Consider the following 14,115-nt stretch of genomic DNA (forward strand, 5'->3'; position numbering starts at 1 on the left):
TTTCTCTTACTGACCCTCCTTTCTTCCCACATTCTTTTCATTTTCCCAACACTATGCAAATACAGTTCTTACTACTATTAATACATACAAAATTAAATAGACACGTCCTCATCATATTTTTCTAAAAGGTAAAAAAAGGTAAAGGTTCCCCCGCACATGCGTGCTAGTCGTTTCCGACTCTAGGGGCCGGTGCTCATCTCCGTTTCATAGCCGAAGAGCCAGCGTTTGTCCGAGGACGTCTCCGTGGTCATGTGGCTGGCATGACTAGACGCCAAAGGCGCACGGAACGCTGTTACCTTCCCACCATAGTGGTCCCTATTTTTCTATTTTTCTAGGGTTATACAAACCACAATAATAGTTTATAACCTCTTTTCTAAACAGTTTATATTTCAGTTGTATTTGCAATTAAAGTCTCCCTGTTAAATCAATATCCTGTTTTTTCAATCTCTTATTTAAGTTTAATTTCCCACCAATATTTGGAACATCTTCGTCAGTGATGATTTTCTCTAAATTAGTTAACATTTGTGTAGCTAAGAATTTCATTTATACAAGCCATCCTGGTGTTTTCATCTCTCTCTCTCTCTCTCTCTCTCTCTCTCTCTCTCTCTCTCTCTCTCTCTCTCTCTCTCTCTCTCTCCCTCTCTCCCTCTCTCTCTCTCTCTCTCTCTCTCTCTCTCCAGCAAATTTCCTGTTTTTCCAAAGAAATAGAAGGAAAAATAGGGTAACTGATGTTGAACAAAGCATTGATTTGCTCCCCAAACTGGAGGGGCTCCAAATCTTTAAACAGTTTTCCGTTCGACGTCACACAGAGGGTGGGTATCTGTGCATCTGTTTGTGTGCATGCGTGGTTTGCCAGGGGGCAAAGTTGCATCTGGAGAAGAGATGCTGCATTTCACCCAAACTGGAACCTACTTGGGTGGAAATGGAAGTTCAGCTACTTCCTTCCCCTCTTCCCTTCTTCCCTCCTTTCCTGAAAAGGGACCAGGTTTTGTCCATATTCCTTGTGAAAAATTTCCTTTGTGATTTAATTGTAGTGTTGCAGAAAGCTGCACAGTTGAAGGTCAGGACAGAAAACTGTAGCTTTTCCTGGAATTTCAGGTTTTGATTCCCTGTTCTGAGGTAATTTACCTCCCCTTTTTCTATAGCAGTGTCTCTCAACCTTGGCAAATTTAAGAGGTGTGGACTTCAACTCCCAGAATTCCCCAGCCAGCCATGTTGGCTGAGGAATTCTGGGAGTGAAGTCTACACCTCTTAAAAGTTGCTAAGGTTGGGAGACACTGTTTACAGCAATGAGCAGATTGTGAATTCACTTCCCATTGAACAATGCACATATTTGTTAGTGTGTGTGTGCAGGAGCCTCATATTATGATCCAATATTCTGGTTTTGCTCCAGTGTTTCTTTGCAATTGTTCTGATGAGCCTTTCTCCTTGATAGTTATAATAAGGATTTGCCATCTGCTTTGAAAATGTTGCCTAAATTGTGCAGTATAAATGCTTCTTTTAAAACAAAATCGCCTAAAGCAAATATAATTACCTTTTAAGTATAGATTAATTTATGCAGGCTTTTCTAAAAATGTTGATTTTGCTACTCTGTTGATTTAGCTGTGTTTATACAGTATTCCTCTGTCTTTTCTGCTTTAGCTGTGTTTGTTTTCTTTGCTTTTTTCTCTTTATTTATTTGTTTGCTTGTTTTTTTCTCTTATGGGGGTGATATTGTTATAATGTATTATTTTTAACATGAACAGCACTGGAAATTTTCGTTCTGCTTTTTAAACTAAAGTCAGAGAAAAGCGAAGATAAAAATGCCAAACTAAGAAATAATAACTTAACACAGTGCTGGCTGGGGAATTCTTATGTTGCTTATGTTCATCTTATGTTGCTAAGGCTGAGAAACACTGCATGTATTTAGTTTATTTATTAAACAAATTTATATAGCTGCCATGCTCACATAAAGGTAACTCTAGGCGGCATACAAAATGTAAAAAAATCCATCATATAATAAAACTCCACAAGTTAGCAGCATACCTACAGAATCTTCCCAATTTTTCTGTGTTGTCTGTTCCGGATTTAAACTTGCTAAAAGTGTAAAGACAGACCATAATAGCAATGTTCCAGTATTTGAGGGGCTGCCACAAAGAGGAGGGGGTCAACTTATTCTCCAAAGTGCCTGAAGGCAGGACAAGAAGCAACGGATGGAAACTAATCAAGGAGAGAAGCAACCTAGAACTAAGGAGGAATTTCCTAGCAGTGAGAGCAATTAAACAGTGGAACAACCTGCCTCCAGAAGTGGTGAATGCTCCAACACTGGAAGTTTTTAAGAAGAGACTGGACAGCCTTGTGGCTGGAATGGTGTAGGGTCTTCTAGTTGAGGAGGGGGTTGGACTAGAAGATCTCCAAGGTCCCTTCCAAGACTTGTTATTCTGTTATTCTGAAGATTTAGAGCCATTCCTTGTACAGTAGACAATCTGTTTGAAGCAGGATTTTGAGAACTCGGAAAGAAGCTAGCCTTTTCCTCAAATGACAGCTAGGTTGGAGATTTCTTACCACAGAACATTTGATTACCAGAAAGCAAACGGATGAGGTTGCTCCCTACAATTTCTTCTAGATCTAGAATGCTCTTGCTAACCTTGGTTCTCATTCTGGAGAAACGAGATCTCCAAAGAAAGAACTAAGCTGTAGTTTCCTGAAGAACTTCTGTCATGTCCAGAGGCCTATGTGTAAATAAAGATCGTGCTAAAGTCTACTGTTTTGCTTTCCATCCTGCCAGCTTCCAAAAGATTAAACAAATACACACAGGAAATGTCAGTTTTACCTTCACCTTTGGGATTAATACAGAAATAAAAGGCAACAATGAGAGTTGCCCCTTGCCAGTTTCCTAATCGGGGAGTAATGCTGTTCCCAAATATTATTTTAGTGCACCCAAAATCATGGCACTGGCAGATAGGAGTTTGATTCATATCTTTTCAGCAAGACTTATCTCTTCTGTTTATGTTATTTTATTTTGAATCATTACTCTGCACTATTTCCTTGCAGCAAACTGGAAAGCACATTTTCTGCATCCCTCCCCCCTCCCCTCGCACATCTCTTTGGAAACGTTGAGGTGATATGGCTTTCTGGGCAGGATAGGAACACAAACTTAGGGATGAGGGGTTGTTGCTGTTGATGATGATGGCCCTGCCAATTCTTGGAATGCTTTCAAGTCCTGTTTTCAAATCCCCTCGGATGACACTGTCTTAAATCCTGACATTTTCAGTTTGTCCGAAAAGCTAGTTCTTCCCTTGAAAGCCAAACTTTCATCCTTGTTGACCCCTCGGTTGCCAATGTCTGCTGGGATGAAAGCAGCAGATCAAAAGAAGCTCCAGGTGTTGCTTGCCTTCAGACAGACAGAGACCCAGAGCCTTGTTCTCACAGTTGTGATCAAGGGTACAGCTGCCTTGCTTTGATTATTATTTATAATGCTTGCATCACAGGGTTTGAAATGCATTCATTCTTCAGCCACATCCTGTGTCAAGTGGGAAGAATCTGGACGGCTGGTCTCCCCCTGGGTTTGAACTCAAAAATAGGTGAAGAGATAAAGATGGAAATTACGTGGGTAGCATTTGTCTACAACACTCTAAAGTAGAAAATCTGAGCAGCCGTCTGATCATGGGAAATGTACGTCTAACTTAGAAGAAGCTGCATTTTTTATTTTTAGCACGTGTGCACACACATTCACACACAGCCTGCTGCGTACACTCCTGTATAAGAAGTTGCAGACAGGTCTTGATGCTTGGGACAGCTGGTTGGGCTGCATATCAATTTAATAAACACATAAATTAATACATTTTCTTTGTGCTTCCATGTTCTCCAAGCCATCTTTCCACCACTGAAGCCAACCAACTTTACAAACTGGTGGGAATGTCTCTGGAGATTCTCAATCATCCAGGTCATAGTTGTCCCAAAGCTGCTTTTTCAAAAGCGCAACTGGACTTTCCTTGTGTTCTCTTGGAAGACGTTTCACTTCTCATCCAAGAAGCTTCCTCGGTTGAACAGAGGAAGTCACACAACCAATGAAGCTTCTTGGATGAAGTCCTAAGTCACTCTTTTCATGCCGTTGTAACTTTGAACGGTCACTAAATGAGCTGTCGTAAGTGGAGGACTACCTGCACCGCTGGTGGAATGCCAGTCTCTCCATGGTAATAATAAAGTACATCAGCCCTGAGCTTAGAGATGACTCACTGTCCTTGAGAAAAAAACAACTCTGTATAGTTATCCTCTTCTGAGGAAATAGTTGTGTTTCGTTCTTCATGCCTGGATGATGGCAAAGAGAGACGCTGATGGAAATTTCCACAGAAGCCTGGTAGAATTCAGTGAACCTAATTCAGTGAACCTAAAAAAGATGTTGAGACTCTAGAAAGAGCGCAGAGAAGCGCAACAAAGATGTTCAGGAAACGGGAGGCTAAAACACACAGAGAACAGAATTGAGTCTGTCTAGCCTAATGAAGCCTAATGAAGAGAAGGACAAGGGTGGGGGGACATGATAGCAAGTCTTCCAATATCCCAGGGGTTGCCACAAGGAAGAGGCAGTCAGGCTATTCTCCAAAGCACCTGAAGGCAGGACAAGAAGCAACAGATGGAAACTGGAAGCAACCTAGAACTAAGGAGATATTTCCTGATGGTTAGAACAATTAACCAGTGGAACGGCCTGCCTCCAGAAGCTGTGAATGCTCCAACACTGGAAATTTTGAAGAAGAGACTGGACGGCCATTTGTCTGAAATGGTATAGGGTTTCCTGCCTGAGCAGGGGGTTGGACTAGAAGACCTCCAAGGTCCCTTCCAACTCTATTATTATTATTAACACTGCCCTGCTCCGGAGCTCTGCTTTCTCCTCTTTCAAATGACAGTATATAAGGTAACCAAACAGCCTCTCCCTTTCTCATTTCCTCAAGGGCCGAAATCAGCTAGGAAGCTTAGTCTGGAGAGGTTTCCTTCACCTTTTATCTCTTTCATTGTTTGTTGCTTTTGTTTTAACCACATTTTCTCTTTCCAGGTTAGCTTGAACGATTCACACAATCAAATGGTGGTTCACTGGGCTGGGGAGAAAAGCGATGTGATTGTAGCTTTGGCCCGGGATAGCTTGGCATTGCCAGGTCCCAAATTTAGTGATGTAAGTATTTTGTGTTTTATGTTTGGCTATTTATTGTTAATCAGATATTGTTCGCATTTAGGTTGGAAAACATTCCCAAAGAAGACACCTTAATCTTTTCTGAGCATCAACAGAGTGTGCTGTTTTAATCCCTCCTCCTTCTTCTCCTCCTCCTCTCCTCTCCTCCCTAAAGAACTCTGCAACTATAAAGCATTTTTTTAAACCTTGGATTCTGATGGTACTTGAATCACAGCACTTACCACTCGTGAACATGTAGGTGGGGCTAATGGAGCAGCAGCATCTAGGAAAGCCAAATTTAACAAAAGGTGATTTTTGGTTGGCTGGCTGAATAGATGGCATGTGATTTTTGGAGCAGGGAAAGGCAATTAACATGTAAAGATAACATATTAATATTTTTAATCTATAAAACCAATTACCAATTTAATGGTAAAATAATTAAACCACCAAGCTAATTAAATTAATAGTTAAAGCATTAAAGCTAATAATCAGATCAGATTAACATTTAAATAGCTCAACCTTAATTGAATTAAAGCTTCCAAGTCCTTCCCCCCTATTTGGAGGGCTGATGGAATTCTACCAAGTGCGATAGAAGGAGGGTTGTGTACAGTGTTGTTACTTTTTCTCAAGGATCTCACCAGGAACAAGAGGCAGAGTGTGAATGTGGATCTCCGCACTTCCCTCTCTGCGCATCCCTGTCCCCATCCAGGAAGCAACTTGAATTGTTTCCAGAATAATAATTTGGAATTCCTTGTACACCTTCTTCGGAAGGCAAGGAGTAGTCGCCCCACATTTTGCAAACTTTATGCGGTAGGAAAACAGCTCCTGTCCTATAAAACTAGAAGTTCAGCAAGTTTGTTTTCTTTCTGAGCCAAAAAGTGTTTCGATGGTCTGTGAAATGCACAATCCCCTTCTCGTGGAAAAAAAACCAATGGAAAAGACAAAAGACAGCAACACAAAACAATAATTCTTACCTTAAGATTCAGAGGTTTATTTTGCTAATAATTTGGAACATAGCATAATAACATAACATCACTTACATTAACAACCCATTGCAATGAGGACCATATGGTATAGCAAACTCCAATAGGACAGCTGTAGGCCAATGGCCCCGAGCTAGACTTGAGCTACCATTTTATCTTGCAAAATCTGTTCCTTGTTCTTTCGTGCTGACCAGCAGTTTCCACATACACCCATGCACGTCTGAAACCTCTATCCATCTGCTACTTTTAGTTCCTCTTTTCCCACAGTTACAATACTCATGTTCCAAATATATAAAACTATCTACTTTGCAATTTCATATTGCACAAAGCTCAGCAGATTACAAATAGTAAGTTTGTCTTGTGAAATAGTGTGGAGTTCAAGCCAAAGTTTTAAATCACTACTGTGGGCCTATCTCAAATCTGCTCCAGCCCCATCGTGTCAATTGAGGAGTGGGCTATATTTTCATTTCCCACACTCATTTCTCATGGTTTTTTTTTCACCTTCTTTTGCTAGGTTTATATATCCTATGATTACGGGAAAACATTTAAAAAGATATCCGAAAAATTTGGTTTTGGCCCAGGAAACTCTAGCCAAGCTGTGATTGCTCAGTTCTACCACAGTCCAGCCGACAACAAAAGGGTAAGTAAAATAAATAGCTTGACTGTTGAATGGAGAAATTACACAGGTAATCCTTGACTTAACGGACACAGTTGTGACTAGAGTTTCCGTTGCTAAGCAGGGCAGTTAAGTAGCTGACATCCGATATTACAATCTTTTTTTGTCACTGTTGCTAAGTGAACTGATGCGGTTGCTAAGCGATTCACGTGGTCGTTAAGGGAATCTGGCTTCTCCCATTGACTGCTTGTTGGAAGCCGGTTTGGAAGCAATCAGAGAACTTGGGGTGCTGCAACCAGTGGAAACACTCAGAAAGCCAATTTGATCTAGCGGCTTAAGGCACCAGGCTAGAAACCAGGTAATGGTGAGTTCTAGTACCATCTTATGGCATGAAAGCCAGCCAGGTGACTTTGGGACAGTCACTCTCTCTGAGTCCCCTCACCTCTCAGGGCTGTTTCTGTGGAACTAGAACTCACCATCTCCTGGTGATTGCCACAAAGTCACCCAGGAAACTTTCATGCCTAAAGCGGAACTAGAACTCACCGTCTCCTGGTGATTGCCCCAAAACCACCCAGACAACTTTCATGCCTAAAATGGAACTAGAACTCCCTGTCTCCTGGTGATTGACCCAAAGTCACCCAGACAACATTCGTGCCTAAAGTGGGACTAGAACTCACCAACTCCTACTTTCTAGCCTGGTGCCATAACTGTATGGATAATCAGACCTGAACTTTTTAGAACCTTTGTTGTTGGCAATTTGGCAGCATAACTAACTATTTAATAAACTAAATTAAATTAATTTTGAAAGAGGTGATAGGTGCCCTCTTCATCTTTTGGGATTTTGTGTATTATCCAGCTAATTGAGTTTGTTCATAAAACCATAGTTAAGTCTATTGTGTCAGTCACAATTTCATAGCTGCCTCTTGACCTGTTCTTTTAACCTCTTTCTCCTTCCTTCCTTCCTTCCCTTTCTTCCCCTCCCTTCCACAGTATATCTTTGTCGATGCGTTCTCCCAGTACCTCTGGCTCACCATGGATTTTTGCACCACCATTCAAGGCTTCCCAATTCCATTTAAAGCCGCAGACCTCCTCCTGCACAGCCAGCTTCCCAATCTTGTCCTGGGATACGACCGATCCCATCCCAACAAACAGGTGAATAAGAGAACGCGTGGCTTTCCGTAAATCTTTCCTTGGCAGCCAATGAGATGTTCTGCCTTGGAAGGGCATAAGGAATAAATTTCCTAGATCTCCCAGGGTTTTCCCTTCCTGCAAACAGGACTGGATGGAGGAAAAGTTGCCAACCCCCAGCCTTCCCCGTCTCTCCCCCCCCCCAACCTCTTTTCAGACAAGAATCCTGCTTTTGTCCTTCTTTAGCTCTGCTTGACATTGTTTGCTGGTGCTTGGAAGGAGGCAGCACCGGGATGGGGAAACGGATGCCAGGAAATGTACCGGCTTTCTTTGATTCTGCCAAGAACGATGCTGTTTGTCTTCTGTGGTCACCCACCAGTATTTTTATGGTTTCTTTCTGCTCCGATGCACCAGTGTCTTTTTTTTTTTGCTTAGCTACAGACAAATCCTGCCTGGGGATGAATATAATGCAGTATTTCTGTCTTTCTGGGTCTTATTAGACAGAACATTTTGTTCTGTCCCTTCCCTTTCCTTCCCCTCCTTCCCTTTCCATTGAAAATAGGTTCAGCACTTCTTTCTTTTTCTTTTCCTTTCCTTTATTTTCCTTCCCTACCCTCCCTTTCCTCCTCTTTCCCTTCCCTTTCCTTCTATTTTCCCTTCCCCTTTCCTCATTCCTTTCCTCATTCCTTTCCTCATTCCTTTCCTCTGGTTCACAGCCAAGAATCCACCTTGATGGATTATTATTTTGCTCTTTGAATTTACTTTGCCCTCCTAACTTGAATCTCAGTAGATCTTCTAATTTTTTTCAGCTATGGAAATCGGATGATTTTGGGCAAACCTGGATTATGATTCATGAACATGTGAAGTCATTTGCTTGGTAAGTTCTGTCATTTATTCCTGAGACTTCGGGGAGTCTTTATCCCCCTGCATAATTTCACTTCCGTCCAATTGGGGGGGGGGGCGATTTCAAACGAGAATTTCTCGGTCTTTATGAGATTTGGTGACCTCCCAAAATTTGGCCAATATTACAAAAAAGGGATGTTTTGTTTATTTGCAGCCCCTTCCCTTCCTCTCTCCCTCCACTTGTGGTGTCCACATGGACTACAAGGTGTCTCTGGTCTCCCGATTGGAAAGCTTTGTCCTAGGAGCATTGGGAGGTGGCATACTGGGGTACTGGCAGCATTATTGAGTGTTTCTCAACCTCAGCAACTTTACAATGTATGGACTTCAACTCCCAGAATTCCCTAGCCATCGTTCTCCATTGCCCAGTGTACTGGTGGAGAAATTCTGGGAGTTGAAGTCCGAACATCATAAAGTTGCTGAGGTTGAGAAACACTAACCTACTAATCTGGGAACGTCTGCTGTGGTGTGTGTGTGTTGTGTTGTGTTGAGAGAGAGAGAGAAAGCGCAAAAGTGGCACAGTTCTTCTCCATCCCTTAATGAAGAATTCTGGTGAACACAAAAATCTTTCCCTCTTTGGAGGTCACGTTTTAATGAGTCTAAAATCAGGGGTCTCCAAACTTGGCAACTTTAAGACTTTTAAGCCAGCACGGTTGACTGGGGAATTCTGGAAGCTGAAATCCACAAGTCGTAAAGTTACCAAGTTTGGAGACTCCGGGTCTAAATGAAGAAAAAAAATCATCCCATCGCTTTTTTCCCATGCAGTAATTCCCTCCTCCCTTTTTTTCCCCCTGCCACTAAGGGGCGTGGAGCCGTACGATAAGCCAAACACAATTTACATTGAGCGGCATGAACCTAATTTGTCCTCAACAGTCCTCCGCAGCACGGATTTCTTCCAGACACGGGAAAATAAAGAGATTTTGCTGGAAGAGGTTGAGGACTTCCAGCTGAGGGACAAATATCTCTTTGCAACGAAATCTGGGGTAAGAGTTTGGGGGCTGCACCCACAAATTGCAGGAAATGCATTTCAAACAGGGAAGCCTTACTGTATCAAACCCCTTGGCAAAGTTTATTCTCCAAGTCATAGAAAAAACCCCAAGCATTTCCTTAAAAAGGTGTTCCAGGGACTCTTGATTTGTATTCAAAAATCAGTTCGTAGTTCAATTTAGATCGATGAATGCTTCTTATGAGGTTTGGCACAGTTTGCAACTGACTGGCTGCAACACGGTGCGGGTTTGAGGCCAGGAGAATAACATAAATACTGTAAGCATTTTAACATAGGCCATTAAGGGGCAAATCTCGGTTTATTTTTTCAGGAATGTTAACATGTTACCCATTCCTGGCTGGGCCTCTTGCTGGCTAGAAACTGTTCATCTCTGTTAAATTCATCCCTTAAAAACAAAAATCACAAGACTACAAAGAAGCAAAACTCTTTTAAAAAAACAGCATTAAAAGAAATGTTTTGATCTCCCTGGTCCTAAATTATAACAAAGTGGGACCACCCTTGGTTTTTTTTTTCAATCGTCTCAGCTTGGCTAGGGGAAAGAAAAGGCAGAATTGGGTGTTGATATTAATTTTACACAGAGCAGGATATGCCAGAAGCATCCCATTGAACATCTAAAAAGTGTTTTGTGTGAAGCCAGCAGTCCTGCAAAGTACCACACAAAAAAGTTGATTTTTGCACTTTGGTCCAAATGTACAATTGATTGAGGTGGGATGGCTAGATCATTGCTTTTCTCAGAGACTTCTAAGCTTTGGACAAACCTCTTTGGGTTTTTTGCAAGTTGAAAGCCTTTTACCTTGATCTCCCTTTAGAAGAGTGTTCCTCAAACAAGAGAGGGCCATTTTTTGTCTTCTGGACAAGATTTTAGGCATCTGCTGCCAGGTGGACCAGATGGATGTGGATGAGATGGTTGGACCTGATGAAAAGCAGTTTTTGCATTCATTGGTGACACGATTCAGATGATGTTTCTAGGGGGGGGAAATCTCTCTTTTGCGCTCTCTCTCTCTCTCTCTCTCTCTCTCTCTCTCACACACACACACACACACACACAGAGTGAGAGAGAGAGAGAGAGAGAGAGAGAGAGAGAGAGAGAGAGAGAGAGAGAGAGAGCACTTCTTTTTAATCCGCAACCACAGCATAGTTACAACATTGTGGCATTTCTTAATTGCTTGGACACCAACCAACAAGGGAATAAGTATTGGCTTAGGCCACAGGTCTGCAACCCGCGGCTCCAGAGCCGCATGCGGCTCCCAGTCCTCTGCCATGTACAGTCCCCCCCCAAAAAAAAGTGGGACTAAAAAAGTTCAACCAATCAATTCAAATATGCAGGGTAGGTGCATATCTCGCCTTGGCTCCACTCTTCAGTCAAACCCTGTTCTGCACATGCGCGCATGTACACGCATGCGCACACATTTTTTGCGGCTCCCAGTTTTTCCTTTTGTGAGGGAACCGGTTCCGAGTGGCTCTTTCACTGTTTCAGGTTGCTGACCCCTGGCTTAGGCTGCAAGCCCAAAACCACCAGTGTTTAAACTATCCCATTGTAGCAAATGGATCCAGTTCGTTTTGCCCTGGTGAATTTGGAGCAGCAGTTTCTGGCAAGCTCCCACGGAAAAGAGTTTTTTGTTTGTTTTTGTTTTTGTTTTTAGTTTCAAAATCCTGCAGTGCGTGCATAGCTGCACAAAGTAATTTTGGGGATGGATACAGTCCTGTATGGGTAACCCTTGACTTAGGACCACAATGGAGGCCAAAATTTCCATTGCTGAGCAGGGCGGCTGTTAAGCGAATGGTGCCCAATTTTATGACTTTTTTTTTTTGCCGGAGTGGTTGTTAAATGAACCGTGTGCTCGTTAAAGGAGTCCAGCTTCCCCCACTGACTCTGCTTGTTGGAAAATGTCTGGGAACAAGGTGATTGCAGGGTCTCTGGATCCTGCCACCGTCGTGAATGTTGATCCCGTGATCGTGGGGATGCTGAGATGGTCATAAATGTGAGGACCACATTTTTCAGTGCTCTTATAGCTTTGAATAGTTGTGAAGCAATTGGTGGTAAGTTGAGAACTACCGAAATTAGTCTTTAAAAGGACGCTAAAATCCTGGGAAAATTTTTTTTTCCTGGTTCTGTCCACTCTAACTTTGCTCGTCTGAACTCACCTCTAGGTTCACCGCAGAGGAGCAGGAAAGTAGCATTTCATAAGGCAGCCATGTTTTCACAACCTGAAAACATCTCTTGGTAAAGTTGTCGTGATTTCCTGTTTCGTTTGACTGCGCTGCCTGAGTCCTGGAGGCAAAATTGTTTAAACGTTAAGCTGATATTTAGTTCTGGAACCTCAGTGGAACTTGGCGTTTGATTGAGGGCCTTGTTTTTGGCTTGCAGAAATAGCCCCCCCCTTTTTTTTTGATTCAGGATGTAAAAGAGCCCTCACATTTGATTGTCTCTGTCCATCCCTTTCCCTTCTCAGCCTCTGTCAGGAGATCAGCTACAAACCTCTGTTCAGCTATGGGTCTCCTTTAACCGGAAGCCAATGCAGGCTGCACAGTTTGCAACAAGACACCCCATTAAGGTACGAACAAATCAGGCGGGTGGGGGGGGTAGGGACTAGAAACTATTCAACCATAAACCACACCTCTATAATCAGCATGTTTTCTTTTTTGCAGGGGTTTTTTTTTTGCAAGTTTCCATAGATTGTAAGCATCCTTTGGAACTAATGCTTTGCAAAGAAAATAATCCCCATCTTTTTTGGGTGGGTGGGTGGGTCTGAAGGTATTACTGTTGTGCCCATTGCACAGCTGAGGGAAGCTGAGACTTATCTAAAGCTACAGGGAACTCTAGGCAAAGGTGTGAGATTTTATTGGTGTTGAGATTAGATGTCACACGTTTAAGACACTTTGCCCTTTTCAATGCTTTTTATTGCCCTTTTTTTAAAAAAAAAACACCTCAATTTTCCACTCCCAAATTTTGTCTTGAAGGAGTATTATATTGCTGACACTTCTGAAGACCAGGTGTTTGTGTGCGTCACTTATAGTAACAACAGCACCAGCCTGTATATCTCTGAAGCTGAAGGTCTGCACTTTTCATTGACTTTGGAGAACATCCTGTATTACAGTCCTGGTGGATCAGGGAGTGACACCTTAGTAAGGTAAGGAGGTGGATGACTTTTTGGAGAAAGATGATGGGATGATGCTCCCTTTCACTTGGGGGAAAAGATAAAATAGAGGAAACAGGAAACACTCTAGGGCTTTCCAGATTCTGTTATGATAACCTGCAGTACTGTGGAAGAGTCTTAGGCCACCACTGGACTTGTTATAGCAATGGTATAACAGCACTTAGACTTCTATACCACTTCACAGTGCTTTACAGCCCTCTCTAAGCAGTTTACAGAGTCAGCATAGGGCTCCCAGCATTCTTGGTCCTCATTTTACCACCCTTGGAAGGATAGAAGGCTGAGTCAACCTTGAGCCGTCAGGATCGAACTGCTGGCAGTGGGCAAAGTCAGCCTGCAATACTGCATTCTAACCATTGTGCACCACGGAAGGAAGGAAGGAGGGAGGGAGGGAGGGAAGGAAGCTAAGAAGGAAGGAAGGAAGGATAGCAATAGCACTGACCTCAGAAGGATGGAAGGCTGAGTCAACCTTGAGCCAGTCAGGATTGAACTGCTTATAGTGGGCAGAGTCAGCCTGCAATACTGCATTCTAACCACTGTGCACCATGGAAGGAAAGGAAGGAAGGAAGGAAGGAAGGGGGGAGAGGGAAGGAAGGAAGGATAGCCATAGCACCGACCTCAGAAGGATGGAAGGATGAGTCACCCTTGAGTCAAATCAGGATTGAACTGCTGGTAGTGGGCAGAAATGAACAAAGAAGCAGGATATTCAAGATGTGGCATTCAAATCACATATGCATGGTCATTAAAACTTTGCTAAGACAACTAAGCAGCTGGTGGCCTAAGATTTTTGCTCAGTGCCGTGTATCAGTAAAGTTGAATCTCGTGTTTCTTGCAATGTCAGTTTCCTGTCTGTGCCTACCTCTAAGGGCTGGTGGGCGAGTAAGCTCTTCTTTTGGCAGATACTTCGCAAGCGAGCCTTTTGCTGACTTCCACCGTGTTGAGGGCATTCCAGGGGTCTATATCACCACCTTGATCAACGGCTCGTTCAGCGACGAGAACATGCGCTCGGTCATCACCTTCGACAAAGGTGGGACTTGGGAATTTCTCCAGCCTCCAGAGTATACTCACTATGGCGAAAAGATAAATTGTGAGGTAATGATGCCAGCAACCAATGGAATGAAGCTGCCTTTTTGAAGGCTTTCGGATCGCTCATTGCATTCCAGGGTCCCAGTTAAGCTTCACGC

General features: G+C 42.8%; 1 protein-coding gene across 2 annotated transcripts in view; it reads left to right on the forward strand.

The window, feature by feature from the left end:
* SORL1 (sortilin related receptor 1) overlaps window positions 1–14,115 on the forward strand; it is a 60,908-nt gene that overhangs the window by 8,950 nt on the left and 37,843 nt on the right. For both annotated transcript variants that reach the window (XM_081333777.1, XM_081333776.1), the window contains exons 2-9: window positions 5,030–5,146; window positions 6,641–6,766; window positions 7,733–7,894; window positions 8,680–8,747; window positions 9,573–9,753; window positions 12,230–12,331; window positions 12,738–12,907; window positions 13,831–14,023. In XM_081333777.1, the coding sequence (XP_081189903.1) occupies window positions 5,030–5,146; window positions 6,641–6,766; window positions 7,733–7,894; window positions 8,680–8,747; window positions 9,573–9,753; window positions 12,230–12,331; window positions 12,738–12,907; window positions 13,831–14,023 (1,119 nt within the window). The remainder of the gene's footprint in view (window positions 1–5,029; window positions 5,147–6,640; window positions 6,767–7,732; window positions 7,895–8,679; window positions 8,748–9,572; window positions 9,754–12,229; window positions 12,332–12,737; window positions 12,908–13,830; window positions 14,024–14,115) is intronic.

The sequence above is a fragment of the Vipera berus genome (assembly GCF_964194415.1).
Source record: "Vipera berus genome assembly, chromosome: 8".
In the NCBI taxonomy this organism is placed as follows: Eukaryota; Metazoa; Chordata; class Lepidosauria; order Squamata; family Viperidae; genus Vipera; species Vipera berus.